General features: G+C 36.4%; 1 protein-coding gene across 1 annotated transcript; it reads right to left on the reverse strand.

Moving 5' to 3' along the window:
• Nucleotides 1–18059: 18059 nt before the first annotated feature.
• On the reverse strand, nt 18060–20126 carry LOC147506483 (cytochrome P450 81Q32-like). The gene is made up of 2 exons (XM_086558631.1): nt 19112–20126; nt 18060–18786 (listed from the first exon to the last, which is right to left on the reverse strand). Exons 1-2 carry the CDS (start codon nt 20042–20044, stop codon nt 18163–18165), a joined length of 1557 nt encoding a protein of 518 aa, XP_086414757.1. The 5' UTR covers nt 20045–20126; the 3' UTR covers nt 18060–18162.
• Nucleotides 20127–20366: the final 240 nt, after the last annotated feature.

The raw sequence follows: 20366 nt of genomic DNA on the forward strand, positions 1-20366 counted from the left end.
GGCCATCAGGGGTCAACACTTGCCCATTTACAAACCGGCCCGTATGGCTCACCATCTGGGCCAAATAAGAATTAGCTAGTCTGACTCACTGTTCTAAAAATCGGTCTAGGCGGCCACCTAGGCGGTCTCTAGGCGCTAGGCGGTGCCCAACCGACTCGCCTAGGCCCAAGTTGTTTAAAAAATCAGTTGACCGATTAGGTGGGTGTAGGCGGACCGATTAGATGGGTTAGGCGGACTAGTCAGCCTCTAGGCAGTCCAGTCAAGTTTTTTTTTTAAATAATTAAATATCAAAAATTAAAGACTGGTATAGACTTCAGATTTGAACAAGTTTAAAAGACTAAAGTCTAATGTAAATTATATGCCACTATAAGAAAGGGTATGTTTTTATATGAAGTCAATATTTTTCAACTATTACGTATTTTTGTAATAAGTATCTTTGTTTATGTTTATTTTTTGAGTTATGGTAAATGATTTTCTTCATTTCTTGTAGTATAGGTGTGTATTACTATATATATTACATGATATATTAGGGAAAAAAAACCGCCTAGCGCCTAGCCCGTCTAAGTACTACTTAGAAGGCTTAGGCGCTAGGCGTTCTCCCACCGCCGACTATGGCCTAGCGTTTTTTAGAACACTGGTCAGACTTCACACAAGACAGTGGACAATTAGACATGATAAAAGACTCCGGTTCGAATCAATTAAGAATTTATTTATGACTATTGCAATGTCCACGTAACTACGTCATTTGAACACTGAAGTCCATTGTAAACGCGCATAGTTTTGAAAAAAATAAAAAGATAGAGATAGTAAATAACCTTTTCCAGGGCCATCTCCATTTTCGGGTTTGGCTTCACCACATTGTCATTGATGAAAGACATTCTCCTAACTGTACTATCTTTTTTTACTTCAAATTTCAATTTTTGAATGGTTGCTGATGACATATTGATGCATAATTGAAAGAGATCATTAAATTAAAACTTGGAGACAATATGGGGACACATATATAGAGGAAATCAGTATTATATATAGAGACTAGAGAGGAATCAGTATATACTATCTACTATGTAGCCTTCTTATCTACTATCTACTATCTATATATATATTTATGGTAGAGAGGAATCAGTATTATATATCTATCTACTATCTACTATCTATATATATATAGAGACTAGAGAGGAATCAGTATTATATATGACATATTTATGGTAGCCTTCTTATCTACTATCTACTATCTACTATCTACTATCTATATACTAAATCAGAGACCTCTAATGGAGGATTTTATCTCTCCTGTGTGGCATTCTAATATGAGAGTTAGTTTTTTTTTCTCTCCTATATGACACTATAATATGAAAGATATTCTTTTCTAATAGCCTACAATCCCAAGTACACTGAACCTCTTTGGAGAGTTTGAGTGTATTTATAATTCTTATATTTGGAGAGTTTGAGTGTATTTCCAATTCTTATATATTTGATCAAATAAAAAAAATTACTAAAAAATAGGTGATTTGTAAAAGGTAATTTCCTATTACGAATCAAACACTTTTAGTGTTACAATTCTTATATATTTGATCAAATAAAAAAAAATTGTTAAAAAATAGGTGATTTGTAGAAACTAATTCCCTATTACAAATCATACAATTTTGTCTATGATAAAGTACCGAATTTTTTCGAATATATCCTTAACACGACCCCAAAACATAGTTAAAAACAATTATACAAAAAATAACATCACAAAATATATAATAAAAAATGAAAAAAAAATAACGGCAAAGCAATAATGACAAATATTTAAAAATATATATAATACTGAATGAAACTAACGTCAAATAATCAGAAACTAGATGCAAATGCAATTTTATCAAATAATAAACGAGAAATCGGAAACTGGATGCAAATGCATTAAACTAAACTCACGGAATAATTAACGGGAAATAAAAAACTGGATGCAAATGCATTGAACTGACCTCAAAGAACAATTAATAGGAAATTGAGAATTGGATGCAAATGTATTCAACTAATCGAAAAGAATAATTAACGATAAATCAGAAACTGGATGCAATTGCATTGAACTGATCTCAAAAAATAAATAATGGGAATTGGAAATTGGATCCAATTGCATTGAACTAACCTCAAAATATAAATAACGGAAAATCAGAAACTGGATGCAAATGCATTGAACTAACCTCAAAACATAGTTGGGTTATATGTTGTGGGAATGTCTCGTTAAGTATAGTTTTGCATTTAAAATGGTGTTTATCTTATCTCTTTCCGTATGATTGGAAACTCCTTGCTATTCAAGTAGCTTCAATATATATGAACTTCACCTTATTAGGCAATCTCATAAAACTTCAATCAAACTTCTATTATTAAATAACAAAATGAAGTTGAAGGGTTTTATCAAAGGTAGGTTATTTTTTTTTTAATAGAGAGTGAGGTTTTCACGTTATAAGAAATTTGGTTGAGTGATCAATATAATATTAATATATAATAGTTCTGCATATTTGCAAATATTTTTCAGAATAATTAATTTAACAACACCTGTTCGTAGATAATCTTTGAAGATTCCTCATAGTGAGTCATGCATAATTTAAAGAATAATTAATAGGAAATCGGGAACTAGATAATCTTCGATGACCCCACATAGTAAATCAAGTATAATTTACTTTTTATGTCATGTTTGCAAGGACACTACAAATGGATCAGTAGAAGTTGGTATTACACACCACATTGGATAATTAAAAGGAAATCGGAAACTGAATTTAAATACATAACTGGGATCAAAAAGTAATTAATGGGAAATCGGAAACTTTATGCAAATGCAATAAACTAAACTCAAAAGGAATTAACTAGAAATCGAAAACTGGGTGCAATTGCATTAAACTAACGTCAGATAATAACTAACGGAAAATTAGAAACTGGATGCAAATCCTTGAAAAATATTTAACGAGAAATCGGAAACGGCATGCAAATACATCAAACAAACCTCATATAATAATTAATGGGAAACCGGAAACTGGATGCAAATGCATTGAACTAAACTAAAAAATAAATAACAGAAAATCAAAAACCGAATACAACTGCATTGAACTAACCTCATAGAATAATTGGTGGGAAATCGGAAACAAAATGCAAATACATTAAAATAATCTCAAAGAATAATTAACGGAAAATCATAAACCGGATATAATTGCTTCGAAAAGCATAAATAATCAGAAACTAGATGTAGATGTATTGAACTAACCTTAAAGAGTTATTAACGGGAAATCGAAAACTGGATCCAAATGCAATGAACTAATCTCAAAGACTAATTAACGAAACATTGAAAAATAGATGAAATTGCATTGAACTAACCTAAATGAATAATTAACGGAAAATTATAAATTTGATGTAATTGCATTGAACTAACCTCAAAAAATAATTAACGGGAAATCGAAAACTTGATGTAAATGCATTGAACTAACCTTAAAGAACTGTAGGAAACTTATTCCAATAATATACTTATTGTTAAGTAAACAAGAAATCAAATTGATATAACAAATATATCATGAACAAACCTTCAATTTCAACAAACAAACAAACTTTTTAGTTCGACGAATGAACTTAATTTACCAATGACTAAATCCGAGCTTAGTGATGATCCCTATGTCCTTAAGGCAAATTTTTCCCCTCACGGTGCTTGAAGGTTGATGGAAAAGTATCTCCCAAGATAGAACGGATTTCATTCTATAGAAAGCTAGCACTTCAATTCTATAAAATCAGCGAACACAACATAATATTTGACTAAGAACAGAGGGAGAAGAGAAAGATTAGAACTCTGTGTGATCTGGTGTGTCTTTCTCTCTAAATTCATCCACTATTTATAGGTGAGTGGTGCCTTTTCGAAACAACACAGTGACTCTTAGGAAAAAATAAGCAACTCTTTGGAAAGTCACATGTTTCGAAGGGACAGACCATTTCAGCATAAATCACTGTTTCGAACCAGTACCTATTTCGAAAGGTTACACCTTTTTGGCATGATGCACTGTTGTTTGAACCGATTGCACATTTCTAAAAAGGTCGCACCTTTTTAAGATAATGCTTCTTGTTTGAACCGATGCACCACTTCAAAAAGGTTTTTCTCACTTTACGTACTGTTTCAAGAGAAACCCATTTCATCTCAAGTGGGTTAACTTGGGAGACAAATTACTCATTCATATCTCAATAGATTTGTGCAAATCCATTTTTCTAACAATCCCCCACATGAATGAAGATTTGGCTTCTTCTATTATAAATATCGGATTTCTGTTCTTTTACAAATGAAAAGATATCGCATCATGTCAATTAGCATGGGAGGCCTTGAACTTGCCTTAGTGAAAGACGATTGGATTTAATTGGACGATCAGTAAACTTCAATTAATGTCCTTGAACTGTCAGCCGTTTGTATAAACCTAGACAATCATCTTCAAGCAGTACCTTCTCGAATACTGTTGGTTCTCACGTTTGTGTTCATTTTGGCCTTGAACACTTCTTGGTTTCAAATTGATAGTGCTTTTGAGACATTTGCTTTTAAAATTCTCATAGAAGCGGCCCCACTTCGCACTAACATAGGTCATTTCTATAAAGAGTATCCTACAATACTCCACTTGGATAACATAACTTTCCAAGATATATATAGTAAATCATTAAAAGCTTGACTTATCCTAGTTCTCGTGGCAGATATGCACTGTCTTATATAGGAATGGGTTAGAGTATAATATTACTCTCCAGTGCTAACTGAGTCACAGACATAATTCAGTTGGCCCATTGAACCTAGATCTTGGGATCTCCAGTCAACTAGGTTGTTTTTTCCATTATGAGGACTCTTGGTTAATTATCTCAAAGGCTTTTGATGTCTTTTGAGTAATGCTTCAACAAATTCCAATTTTGAATTGATTAATTCAAGAAGATACATAATCCCCCAAATTTTCCAATTTCTCATGACAAAGTCAATAAATTGGAAAACCATTTAGATATATGTTTTTCAAGTGAGGCATCTTGTTAAAGAATGTCACATATCATTCATATAGTGTCGAAACACGTCTAAGACCTCAATTTTGCTTACAAGTATGCTTACAAAACAAGATCTTTAGCAATTTTCTTTATTGGCACTCTTTGGCGCAATAGTAAAACACATACATCTTACAAATAATAAAATACTCTTAGAACCCTTTTAGCACCGCCATTCCTTACATCCAAAAGCGAAGCAAGGATTCACCGGAATCTTGGATCATAATCCCCCCCAAGTGTGGCATTACCACCACCTTGTTTGCTTTCAGGAAGTCCATTCCAAGAATGACTAGAAAATGGTTTAAGCGAGCTACCATCAGGTCCACCTTTCCTCGCCAGTTGTTCATCTTAATGTCAACTTCCAAAGCGAGTCCTTTCACCGGTTAAACTTCTTGGTTTAAGCCTCTCATAGAGCCTTTACATTCTGTGAGTTTCAATCCAATAGGCTCGGATATATACTCAGAGATTAACGTATGAGTTGAACCAGTATCTACCATTGCTAGTAGACACCCGTAGTTGTTGAGCTCTACCTCTACGAACATAAGGTCGTCATCGGGGACCAAAATGTTCATACCATTCAACAAACTAGTAGGTCTAGCAAATGAAATAGGAACATCATGAATAGGAGAACCTGGTGATGTTGTCATTTTTATTCTAAAATAGAAACACACTTTGTTATTCTTTAAAACCAGAAAAGAAAACAGAAACAAATTATGTTCAATAAAGAATATACACTCACAAACTAATATGTGAACCTGCTTCTATTTGAGAGATAAAGAATGGGCGTCGAAAGTACCTTTTCAGTAAGAGACAAACAATGCATGAGATGTCCTTTTCAGAAGGTTTAAAATCTAGAAGGTGTGAAAAGTACCTTGTTGTCTATGATTTCCTTTACTGGTTATCAAACCATGAGATGGAACCAATTTACCGTTCTTAGTAAGAGACAAAAACCATGCTTTTAACCGTCTGCACTAATGATTACCTTATAAAGGTTTCTAAACCGTCTCGCCTTAGAGGTGTGGTACCACTTCTAAGTGTTCGTCCTTTCAAACATCGCCACCTTTTTGAAGGGTCCGCCTTTTCAAGATATAAACATATTAGGGAACGAGGGTAGAAGATGTAACCACCATATCGACATGCACTAATAAAATATAACCATTTTTTTAAAAAAGAATTGCGGCAACATACTTTCTTTGTTTATGATAGTTATTGGTTCTGTTTTACACAGAGACAAGAAGACTTCAAGTCTTGAACCGTACCTTATTTACTAACATGTGGCTTTAATATTTCCAAATCAAAAACATTTATCTTAACATTTACTAATGCATGGCTAGTGTTCGTGACGGTTGTCAAAGTCGTAATCAATGACACCTATACATCATCATTTAATGTACTTTCTGTTATTACACATGTCATCCATGGTGTAATCAATGGTGTTTCATGTAGTGTATGTGTATTGTTCATATTAAATATATGAACAAGGTCGAAAACATACCGACTTTTCTGCGTGTTCTTGAATTGTACTAGTATTTACTGTAGACACTTTCATATTGTCTCACACCAATAAAGATTGTTAGTGCATTAACAATAAGTATAATAACCAAAATTCCATCCAAGAAAAAGGATCTGTCTTAAGTTTGTAGGAAACTTATTCCAAAAAATATACTTATTATTAAGTAAACAAGAAATCAAATTGATATAAAAAATATATCATGAACAAACCTTTAATTTCAACAAAGAAACAAACATTTTAGTTCAATGAATGATTTTAGTTCAACAAACATTTGATGGATCACTATGTCCTTAAGACAGATTTTCCCCCTCATGGTGCTTGAAGGTTGATGGAAAACTGTCTCCCAAGATAGAACGGATTTCATTCTATAGAAAGCTAGCACTTCAATTATATAGAATCAGCGAACACAACATAGTATTTGACTAAGAACAAAGGAAGAAGAGAAAGATCAGAACTTTGTGTGATCTGGTGTGTCTTTCTCTCCAAATTCATCCACTATTTATAGGTGAGTGGTGCCTTTTCGAAACAACACAGTGACTCTTGGGAAAAAATAAGCAACTCTTTGAAAAGTCACATATTTCGAAAGGACACACCATTTCGACATAAATCCTTTGTTCGAACCGGTGCCTATTGAAAAGGTCACACCTTTTGGTATGAAGCACTATTCCGAACTAGTGCACATTTCGAAAGGTTGCACCTTTTGGCATAATACATTGTTTGAACGAGTGCACCATTTGAAAAGGTTTTTTCTCATTTTACGTCTTGTTTCAAGAGAAACCCATTTCATCTCAAGTGGGTTAACTTGGGAGACAAATTACTCATTCATATCTCAATAGATTTGTGCAAATCCATTTTTCTAATAAGAACAATTAACATAAAATCGGAAATTGGATGCAACTGCATTGAACTAACCTCAAAGAATAATTAATGGAAAACCAAAAACTGGATGCAACTGCATTAAACTAAAATCAAAGATTAACTAACGGTAAATAAGAAATTGGATACAGATGCATTGAAATAACCTAAAAAAAAGTTAGCTGGAAATCGGAAAGTGGATGGATGTAAGCGCATCGCTTGACCTCAAAGTATAAATGTCCGTTTTTTAAGCCTTCTTACATGAGTTATTAGGAACCCAAAACGAAAGTGAGTTTATAAAAACAGACTCTAACATGTATGCAAACTGTATAGAAATTGTAAACTATCAAACTAACCTAGAAAAACAATTAGCAGGAAATTAGAAACTGGATGCAGATGTATTGAACTAGTCTCAAAGAGTAATTAATGGGAGATTGGAACCTAGATGCAAAAGCAATGTACCAATCTCAAATACTAATTAACTAAACATCGAAAATTGGATGCAACTGTACTGAATTAAACCTTAATGAATAACTAACGGGAAATCATAAAGTGGATGCAATTGCACTGAACTAACCTTAAATAAGAATTAACAGGAAATCAGAAACTTGATGCAACATCATTAAACTAACCTAAAAGAATAATTAATGAGAATTCGGAAACTGGATGCAACGTACTACATTAAACTAATTTCAAAGAATAATTAATGGAAAATCAGAAACTTGATACAAATGCATTGAACTAATAACCCTAAAACATATTTGTATTATATGTAGGGGGAATAAATGTCTCAACAAATATAGTTTTGCATTTTAAGTAGTGTTTATCATAATTCTTTTATTATGATTGAGAATGTCTTGCTATTCAAGTAACTTCAATATTATCTACGCCACATTGGGCATTATCACAAAACTTTAATCAAACTTCTATTGTTAAACCTAATAATAAAAAGAAGACGATGAGTTTTATCAAGGTTTGATGCTTCCTTTTTATAGAGAGTGCTGCAAGAAATTTAAATGAGTAATTAATATAATTTTCATATCTCATAGCTATGCATAGTTGCTAATATTTTTTAGAATAATTTAATATAATGGCACCCGTTCATAGGACACGTTCATGTGATAAATCTTTTCAAGTGGGAGTAGTGTATTCTTTGAGAATATGGAAACAATCAATCTGTTTTAGTGATTTGTACACATTAGTACGTAAGTTGAGCGGTGATGATTTACCGCTAAATCACCATAAATCTAATAAAACTATTATACAAGCTAGATCGAGTTTATGATAATTCCATTTGAAAATTACGAATTAATATCCTAAAGCACAAACTGAAGAGGCTATCTCAATTTGATCCCTTAGTTTCCAAGTACTTATGCACCATAATCGCTGCTCATTAATGTATTTCGGTTTATTTTCAATAAAAATATATTCGGATTCGAAAATTTATTGCCTCTAAATCACCATAAATCTAAGAAAACTATTATACAAGCTAGATCGAGTTTAAGATAATTCTATTTGAAAATTATGGATTAATACCCTAAACCACAAAGTGAAGAGGCTATCTCAATTTGATCCCTTAGTTTCCAAGTACTTATACACCATAATCGCTGCTCATTAACGTATTTCGGTTTATTTTCAATAAAAATTGTTCCATAATCACTACTTAGGAATTAGGTGTAGATTATGCATCCGGTCCCAAAATGATTGAGATTGTCCAAGTTTGGAGTGCTGATGCTCTAGAACAGTCTCGCGAGAGACCCAAAATGTCATCTTGTGAGACCACATGGTGGCGTTAGCTTCTACGGTTTGTCGGTGATGTAGAATCGAACCGGGGAGCTGAAATGATATTCGAGATGGAATATTAGTTCAACTCCTTATGCTAGTGAGATGAGCTCAGAGATGCGTGCATCTCACTAGGGATCGATACTCGACGCCGTCTCGGGTTTGTCTATGAACTCGAGAAGGCTTAGAGATGTAGTGATATGGTACTCTAACTGTTGAAATTGATTTTTTTTTCATGAGTACGGTTAACCCTTCTCCTGTATCTTTATCCCTGTTTATTTTACGTCGAAATCAATCGTTATTATTTTACGTTACTTGCATTGTCGTTAATTTCTCTAAACCTAAGAAATAACCTAAAATCCTACTCACTAAAAGTTGTAAATCCAGTTGTGAACCTTGCCAAGCCCTAAGGTATGGATGATCCCTTACTCGACCTATCCTACCAACCCACGTGAGTAAGGTAACTTGACTAAATAGACGTTTACGAACTTTGGACTTTGGACTGCGGACTTCAGACTTAAAGGATAAAAACCTAAAATTATCGTTTATCAAGCAGCTGGAGCAGACCCAGGTCGGTTAGTAGATCAGATCGTCTACTAGCATCTACAACAGTACTTTCTACAGTTACTGTTACAGCCCCACTTTCAACAGACCTTTTGAGGGTTTTGTACTTATGTTCTAGCTCCATGTAATCATCCACCAGAACGTAGACATCACTACTCTCTACCAGATCGACCAGTTAGTTATATTCATTCTGAGCTTGCTCAGCAACGACCTGCGATTGTTTGCTCTCAGCAACCTAATACGCTACCTCCACCCTTGAAACATCAAGAGACGATTGCAATAAGGCCACCTTCCCAGCCAAATCGTCAACCTGAGCCTCAACCCCCCCCCCCCCCCCCCCCCACTTCGGGCCGTTCAACCTCTTGCACAGACAATAGCTTGTCATAAGCGTCATTGGCAACCTCTAGCTCCTTCTTGTATAGATCACAGATAGTTGTTATCTCTCGCAACTTCCTATACATAGCCAGAACCTAACAAACCAACATAATAAGTCAAAAAGCAATAACTCAAAGCACAAAACAAAAACTCAGATCGGAAGAACACTTACAAAATAGATCGAGTGATCCATGTCTTTTAGATTCACCTCCAGATCCTTCCCAGTCTCCAGCTAATGCCTATCTCCATCTAGGGCAATACTTTCCAACAGACCATTCGCAACTAGTAAAGATTTGAAGCTACAGTCCTTATTCTTCACCAGTCGCGTTAACCCCTCATTTGGGTGCGTAGTAGGTGACCGTTCTATCGAGCGTCGGACTTCACTTGACTTTATCACCTTGGAGAGTACTCCCGGACCCTTTGCATTTTTGGGTAATGAAACCGGTGTCACTAGCCTTTTTTCTTGCCCCTAGCATCAGCCACCCTAACATCCATCCGCCCGGCTCCTTCGGGTTTATCCTCTTCAAAAGAACAAAGATCGATGAAGTCGACCTTCTAGCATAACAGTCATTGCCCCGGACTTAGTTCGGTCCTCTTTGCCCCCTCGGGCTCACCGACCTTAGCCCGCCTCTTTCAACTGAGGCCCTGAAAGAAGGAGTGGGAGCATCACCACCCTCCCCCAAAGACTCCCACCTCCACGACCTCCTATCACTTTCATCCCATTTCGAGGTCGTGCGGACACACGAAGCGGCTACGAGCCTCCTCTAACCGTTCTCACTCTAGAAATAGGCACCCTCCTTTGATCCTCTCTTTCCATCTCAGTATCCGAGCTAGAGTCAGAGATATCAAATACTAACTTTTGGGCCCTTTTCTTCTGCTCAACCTTCTTTCGGTTGATCTTCTCACCTCCGCGCTTCTTGAAGTAATGCGCAACCTCTCCCAAGACAGATCGTTTCTCCTCCCAACTCAAACAAACAAACTTTTCTATAACCCCAGTACTCGTACGCCCATGAATAACAACCTCTGAAAAAACAAAATAAAGTTGTTAGAATGTTCAAAATATCAACTACATACCATACATACACTACGACCTATAATATAACGACCAACTATCCCACTTTATAGTACGATTTTCCAACTCCCAGTCAGAAGAATTGTAATTACCCACAACCAGTAAAGGCTTACGCCCCCAATCCTCCTTACTCACACCCACAATCACAGCGGACTTCCCCTTCACTACCTGCAAGCTAAAATTCATAGCAGACAACCTCTTCACAGAAAAATGCTCAAGCACATATGATAAACAAATGTTATAACCCCTCTCATTCAACAAATCCAACACATGGAAAGCCCTCCAACTATTCCCCACGAACTGACAAGGAGCATTTCCACAAAAGTTCAAAACCTCCACAGTAAGACGGGAGAACGGTAACCTCAGCCCAGTCTTCAATTGACCATAGCAAAATCCCGAGGAACGTAATCCAACCCAAACACATTTCTCTCTCCACCCAGGTCGTATACAGTCAGATCAGAGTCCACCCAACCAAACTCTTCCCTCAGAGCAGCAGTACAATCTACCGAGACCTAGGTACCTCCTCCTCAGCTATCGTCTCCAATGAGGAAGACGACGACGCCTAACCTCCACTACGAGCCCTAACACCACCATCTTCATCACACATTTCTCTCTTCATTGATCCAACTCAACTTCCCCACTCAAACTATCACTAGTAATCAACATGACAAAAGCAAAAAGGTAACAAAAAGATCAAATTTTTGAGATCAAAAGAGACGCACCAGAAGACGAAAGGTTGAAAAGTTTTGTTTGTTTTTTTTTTCTTTCTCTCTGCTTTTGCTTCCTTTGCGTTGATAGAATAAGAAATGAAAGACTGCTAGAAAACAAACCCCTGATCAGCTGCACAAATCTCAAAAATAGACAAAATGTTTTGCCTTCCCCACAAAACGTAATCATAACCTTGCCCAGAAACCGCCGCGATTTGGGACCATGGATCAGATCCAACAGTTCCCGCACATTTTCCAAAACCGTTCAAACAAAACTAGCTATGTGACATGTGTTGAAAGCTTTATTTTATTTTTTCTTTTCACACCACAGCTATCTAAAAAATAAATAAAATAAAGGGGGCTGCGTAAGTACCCTCCGTTCTCAAACATATCACTACAACACACGTCTCCACACACCAGGTTGTATTTTCACAGCTCGTACATCACCAGGTCGTACCACGCCACTAGGACGTAATAACGACCCAAACTCAGGTCATCCCAAATATCAAACACAGCCATATATGGAAGCAAATGATCTAATGCGATCCTAAAGCTCAGTCAACGCACCAATCAACAAGGAGACATTTACTTTGTAATATCAGAAGTAATGACGAATCATCAAGATAGCACAAAATATGGATCTACACATGATAATGGCCTGGAGCAAATAAGGAAAGTCAGCTCAAACATCTATAAGTAGAGAGAGATGAACTATGTAAGCCTTGATTTAAGTTTACCCAAGAAACTTGATACGTAGGCAACTCTTATCCCAACAGAGAGTGCAACCATTCCCTATGAAATTTAACATCAGGTCGTAGGTACAAAATCTACACCTCTACACTGGTGAACAAAGCCAACAGAAAAGAAAAACATAAGAAGAGGTGGTGTACTAGTTGGTAGTGGTGGTGGGAGAGGTGGATAGCAAGGGCAAAATGGGGAGTTTATTATTGCAGAACAGTAGCATTTTTCTGACTTAGTTTTGGGTTGTTGAGCGTACACGTGTCATATTTTGGTTGGGCTGGAAGCAAACTAGGCATTCCAAACATTGCAGCAAAAATGAATCCCTAATGGTACGTTGGATGTCTTAAGTTAATTGTCAACTTGGACATCTAGCAAAACTTTATAACACGATGTGAGTCAACTTGGGTAACTATTCATGAACAAGATTTTTTGTGATTTTGTTATAGGGTATAATAAACTGGCCCATAAAAGTTACAAAAGTGAGAAAAACCAGACTGAGTAACTATAAACAATTAAACAAAAGATTATAAAAAAAAAACAATTAAACAAATGTACCAAATGGGGTCGCGGGGCACTATTATTTATTTACTTATTTATTCATTATTTTTATCTCTAATTCTTTAATTTATGTTTGGTTAGGTAAGCAAGAAATATAAATGTACAAGTTGTATAGGAAGGGTAGTAACAATTAAGCCAATTCATCTTCCTTTCGTCTAAGCTCAAAATTTTCAAAAACAATCCACTGACATCAACTCATAACTTAATTAGTTTAACGATTGAACCTATAGTAATTGACATAAGGATTCTCCCATTTATATAACCACGAGAAGGCAAGTATAGTTCTAACAAGCATATGGAGGTAGGCAAATTTTAGAGAAGACTTGTGTACGTGCAAAGAAAGGAGCAACCTTAACAAAAGGACAGAAGCAATAGTGGGAGAATAGACCTAGTTTTGTCTACAGGGTAGAGAATCAAAATTACTCTACTTATTTCAGATTTATTTCTAAAAAACATGTATGTTGGAGTTGTTTGGGCAATGATTCACCTAAACACACTAATGAAGTTGTAGGGGTGTTGATTGTGGTATCGGAGAGATTGAACCAGGTGACTGCCTTCGTATCTAGAGTGTTTTCCATAATCAAGTCACTATGTGCGTAGTTCTTTGTTTAAATGGAATGGGGTCATTTTCTTAATTGCTATAATATTTTCCTTAAATATGAAAAATCTTAATAAGGAAGCATATCTTGACAAATATGTTTTTAAATCTGAACCTGCTATATTTAGCTTATTGTGCCATACTAGGGGGCAGTGCTGACATGCCATATTAGTAGGCAGCACTGGCATGCCATAATAGTAGGCAGTGCTAGCTGGCATGCCATACTAATGGGCAGCACAAGCATGCCATGATAGTGGGCAGTGCATGCATGCCATAATAGTGGGCAGCACACATACTAGTGGGTGGCGCTATAGTAGCACTCGACAAAGTATGTTTGTAGGGGTATGAATATAGTGGTACATAAATCGCCCCCTCTTTGCTGTATGGAATTAATTCTTTGCAGCAAAGAATAAAAAATTGTTGCATATAAATAGGAGCTCAAGCCATGAAATTAAATGAAAGAAAATTTGTGGCAGACACGTAAATTTTGTTTTGAGGTGATGAAAAACACAATTATTTTGTATATTTGTATGCGTGGAGTAAGATGTCATAGACGCAAACCCCTCGACTCTTAATATGTGGAGTAAGGTGTAGAAAATGCATACTCCACGTCTTTTGATGCATAGAGAAAGGTGTTGCAAATGTAAACCCCACGGCTTTTGATGCGTGGAGTAAGGTGGCACAAACACAAACTCCATGGCTTTTGATGCGTAGAGTAAGATGTTGCAAACGCAAACTCCACAACTTTTGATGCGTGAAGTAAGGTGTCGCAAACACATACTCCACGTCTTTTGATGCGTGGAGAAAGGTGTCATAAATGCAAACCCCACGCCTTTTGATGCATGGAGTAAGGTGTTGCAAACGCAAACTCCATGGCTTTTGATGCGTGGAGTAAGGTCTCACAAACACAAACTCCACAGCTTTTGATGCTTGAAGTAAGATGTTGCAAACGCAAACTCCATGACTTTTGATGCGTGGAGTAAGGTGTTGCAAATACATACTCCACGCCTTTTGATGCGTGGAGAAAGGTGTCGTAAATGCAAACCCCATGTCTTTTGATGTGTGGAATAAGGTGTTGCAAATGCAAACTCCACGACTTTTGATGTGTGGAGTAAGGTGTCGCAAACACAAACTCTATACCTTTGGATGCATGGAGTACGGTGTTGCAAACGCAAACTCCAGGACTTTTTACATAGGTTAGAAGACTTAGCTCGATCGCTGCCCCAAAATCGTCGATGGTTGTTATTTACAAATACACTAATTAAGTAGTTGCCCTCGATTCTTAGTTACTGCATACAAGTGTTGTTGAAGCTTGAAGCTTATGATAAAATTATTCTCTTGACTTTTCTTCATTTGCCTTCAAGAACAGATACTCACATATAACATGGCCGTCAAGGAAGAATTTTTTAAGTTTCTAATTCGCCAAAAGAGTACCATTTTGGAACATCTTCATTTACAGTTTTTTCCTTCAATCAAGTGTCTAATGCATTGTTATTGATCATTGTTTTTGTTTTTTTGCTTAGTTTAGGCAACACTAGTGGTATGAAAACACTCAATACTAATGAAATGGAGAAACATGTGGACAATGAGTGTGTTTACGGTTAAGCCCCCAATTGTGTATTGGATCTAAAGTCCTTTAATTGGTTGCCCTAGTTCTACAATGTTGTCGAATGCTAGCTCAGGCCTCATTATAGGCCAATTCAAATTTATTATAGTGGCATCGGTTTTCCATGATTTGTGGCTGTAACATCTTCATTTCATCTATTTCCTTCAAGCAAGTCTCTGATCCGCTTCATTGTTATTGGTTGTAGCTCCTTTGCATTTTGTTTTTTGTTTGTCGATTGGTTCAGGTAACACTACATGTGGTATGAAAATGCTCAATAGTAAATGGAGAAACTTTTGGAAGCGTATTGCAGTCACTCCCAATTGTTGGCATTTCACTAGAGAAACAACCCTGTTCTACGACAGTTGAATAGGTGCTCCAACTATTCAATGTCGACAAGTGCTCGCCCCCAATTTTAAATTGTATATAAAATACTGGTTAAACTTGAGCTTTGTTGTAATATTGACTTTTCAATATTTCTTCAATTTTCTTCAATTTTCTTCAAGGACAACTTCTTGACTATGTCTTTAATTGGCTTGTTGGTGTAGGCAAGTTGGGTTGTGTGCTAACATTTTACGATATTATTGAAAAGCTTTCAGACGTGGATTACTTGCAGTCGCCTCCAGTTTTGAATTATTGTCAGAGTGCTAGTTCCGAGGCAAGGCTATCGACTAGTCCTTGTAAAAATCAGTCAATTGTAATAGTTGATTTTAGTGATATTCAATATGAGTATTTGATAACTAATAACGTCCTTTAATTTGAGACTTGAGCACTTGTTGAGAATCCATTGTGTGTTCACTATAGTTGGTAATTGAAACTTTCTTCTTAGATATGAAATATGTATGTGTTGGCCGAGAAAAAGAGAATGAAAGTTTTTTTGTTGTTGTCCAACATCTTTACTTACTGCTATGTCTCTAGCATTTTTCGGCTATATCAGTATTGTTCACTATTTTCTTTAATGATATATTTAGTCTGCTGCTCAATATAAGTTACTTTTGCATCTGCCTGGCGCCTGACGACTAATGGTGGAACTTCTTGACTTTATGTCACATGTTGTGCTCGCCTCCAGTTGTTGCTTAGATTTGGAATTTTTTGGTGCTCTAGACTGCAAGATCTATGACGGTAATCCAGACTATGACGAATAAATTTTATGACGATGTTGCACTCAGTACTTGTCTTCAAGATATCTTTTGTATCAACCATTTGCATTCAAGCCACGTGTCATCTTCCTCCATTATACATCGTTATTCCTATGCAATAGGTAGTCTAGACATTATGGTGTGCATAAAATCAAAATGCTCTCTGTGTTGTCCATCTTCTTCGTCGTCAGTTTTACTGTTGCTTATGAAAAGCGCTTGTTTGTTGTAGCGCCTCCTTGTTAGGTACTTAACTTCTTCCTCCATAAGTTGCTTTGAGGCTGTAAACTTTTGGATCTGGATTGACGTGGATAGTAATTTGCTTGAGTAAGGATTATTCCATTCGCTGAAGTGACAATTAGTAGATAGTGGTTTGTATTGGGTTGAATTGAAGTTAGTCATCTTAGATCTTTGAAGAGTAGAAGTATGATTGAGAAAAACCAAACCTTTTCTTAACTCTTCATTTGTTATTTGTAAGCTTTTAGTGTATGAAGATGTAGACAACTAGTTATTAAGGTTTTGAGGATTAAAACATGAATGCTAGAGTTGTTTAGGTGTAAAACATGTAAATCTAGATATGTAAAGGTAGCTTGGTTAGCAAGTTATACTCATTTGATTGACTTTGGTCTTCGATCATGTCTATAAGATGGTGGAGCCTGAGATCGTGTACTTCTAGATTTGGGTTGTCGTGGCACTTGCAGTTATAGATCTGGTGGAGCCTGATTGATTGGAACTTCACGATTTACTAATAAGTTGTGTCTTTATCTTGTTGTTATATGTGTTCTTGTCTACTTGCTTCTTCAAGACTTTATAGTTGTCACCATTAATGGAACTTGAAGAAAAACATGGAAGAGAGCTCATTGTTAAGAACCGTAGATGACGCCAATTATGTTTGGGCAATGATTTACCTAAACACACTAATGAACTAATAAAGTTGTAAGGGGTGTTGATATATTGAGGTAGAGGAGAGACTGAACCAAGTGGCTGCCTACATATCCAAAGTGTTTCCCATAATCAAGTCTCCATGTGCGTAGTTCTTTGTTTAAATAGAATGAGGTATTTATAGGATAACAATAAGAAATATCATTTTCTTAATTGTTAGAATATTTTCTTTAAATATGAAAAATCTTAATAAATAATCATATTTTGACAAGTATGTTTTTAAATCTAAACCTGCTATATCTAATTTATTGTGCCATACTAGTGGGCAGCGCTATCATGCCATATTAGTGGGCAACACTGGCATGCCATAATAGTGGGTAGTGCTGGCATGCAATACTAATGGGCAGCGCAGACATGCCATGATAGTGGGCAGCGCATGCATGTCATAATAGTGGGCAGCACACACTTACTGGTGGGTGGCGCTATAGTGGTACTCGACAAAGTATGTTTGTAAGAGTATGAATATAGTGGTACATGCAAGAGTGGGCTACTGAGGGCCCTCACAAAATGTAGACTGTAATTCTTTTCTTTTTTTTTTTTTTTTTTTTTTTTTTTGTATCTAATACAATTAACCTTTAAAAAAAAAAAAAAGAAGAGGAATCTAATTGCAGTAGCATGATGATACAACTTCTGAAAAAATCTACATTACTGCATAAGCATTGACCCTTGTTCAGCATAACCATTAAAATCAAAGTCGAGAAAGAACGTTAAACATAGATTTGCTTGGCCTATACATGGCCTCCAAGGGCTTGGCCTTCAAAATAAAACCTCGCTCCATTATTGTTGTCATATCCACCATTTCTCCTCCAAGTTGTTCCCAATCAAAGCACTGAATCAAGATGCCCAACATCAATCCTAACATTCTCTTTGCAAAGCCTTCTCCTGGACAACCCCTCCTTCCTACACCAAATGGCATCCATTGTAATCCTTCATTTCCCTTTCGATCTTTCTCAAATCGCTCTGGCTTGAATATTGTCGGTTCTGACCATGCTTTGGGGTCCCTGTGAAGAGCCAGGAAGTTTACAAATAGCAATGTTCCTTTTGGGATGTAGTAACCTCCGATAGTACAGTCATCACTCGATTCATGTGGTGCTCCAAAAGGGCCTAAATTATACAGTCTGAGTGTCTCACGAATGATATTATGGAGATATGGGAGCTTGTCTAAGTCAGTTTCATTTAGCAATCGGTCATACCCCACATTACATTCAATCTCCATTCTCGCTGTATTTAAAACCTCAGGATGATTTAGAAGAAGCGACATTGCCCATTCTGCCGTAGTAAATGTAGCTTCACTTCCAGCGATTAGCATCACCTGTCAACACAATTGGAACTTAGTATAGATTATATCAATATATTATAGTAGTTTGTTTCAAGTTCTTGGAACTGGTGGTAGTCATTTCAAAATAATTTGCTTAACCAATCTAATCTGGCTAACAAAAATATGACTGACTAGTCACAACTACCATTGTGGATGGTATTTTAATTGACGGAAATGCAATTTGTTTTGGAATTGATGAATTTAACCCTGTGAAACTGATCATATCTAAAATAACTTGGTACCTATCACGTGTTGTTGTGTGCGGGTGTGAGGCCGTGAGGGAGTCAGGGAGAGCCTGACAAGTGACAACTTTACTTACTTGAATAACGCCTTTGATTAAGTTGTCAGTGTAATATGCAGGTTGGCTTTCTTGCAGAGACAACAGAACATCAATTATAGTATTGTTATCCTTTTCCTCTTTCCTATCTTCCCTGGTAGTACTAGCACTAAAAGAAGAATTAGTCCTTCTAGTCCGACAATCATTGATCAGACCATGCAAGAATTTGTCTCTCTTTTTGAACAATTTCATCATAACCTTTTCCACCCTCCAAATATCAACCCACTTCAGAAAAGGAAAGAAGTCTCCTAGTCCGAATTTCCCAGTTACACAAAAAGTACTCTTCAAATCCATCAATTTTTCTTTAGCCTTCGCTTGATCTACCATTTCATCCTCTTGGAAAAATGGTTGCGTCCCAATTATCCTCATGATCATGTTGAATGTGAGCTTACGAAATATCGACTGCAACTCCACCTTCTTAAAATTTCCTTTACAACCTATAAACATTTGTCGAACAACCACACTAACTTCTTCCTTACGGATATTGGACGACATTTGGAGACGGGTTGAAGATAAATATTCTTGAGTAGTAAGGCGACGAAGATTGCGCCAGAGATCACCATATTGTACAAATATAAGAGTAGTGAAGTTGTAGTTAAGATGTTTGCCCATCAATAGGTGAGGACGATTTGCAAAGATAATATCGTTCTTGGTGAAGCATTCTTTGATAGCTGCGGGAGAGGAAAGAACTACGACAGGGCGAGTCCCAAGCCGGAGATATAGGATGGGACCATATTTTTCTAACAGATTGGAAATGAATATATGGAATGGATTCTTGAGGAGATGAAAATGACCAATTATCGGAAGACAGGGAGGGCTTGGAGGGAGATTCTTTTGGTAATACTTTGAGTGCAGGAGTTTGTAGGAAATATAAACAACTGCAAGAATCAAAGGTACCAAAAGCTGGGTTTCCATTACACCTTTCTGTGAATGAGACTGGCAGGCCGATTGCTCTTCATGTATTAGTAAAGGGCACCTTATCTATCTATCTATATAAAAGCTCCTGAGCAATATGATTGGCTCCTACAAAATTGGATGAAATAATAACTAGATAACTGCTAACTAGTGGGGGGGGCGTGAGCAGAGGGTGGAGAAGAGAGAGGGAGACTGAGAGAGGGATAGGTGAGGACAGACAGACATAAACCTACCAAACAACCTTTTGTCCCATTTGTGAGGGACTAATATTCACATCTAATGAAGATCAGGCGCGCGTCCAGCATAAGCAGAAATATCCTGC

Source organism: Coptis chinensis, chromosome 4 (assembly GCF_015680905.1).
Source record: "Coptis chinensis isolate HL-2020 chromosome 4, ASM1568090v1, whole genome shotgun sequence".
NCBI lineage: Eukaryota > Viridiplantae > Streptophyta > Magnoliopsida > Ranunculales > Ranunculaceae > Coptis > Coptis chinensis.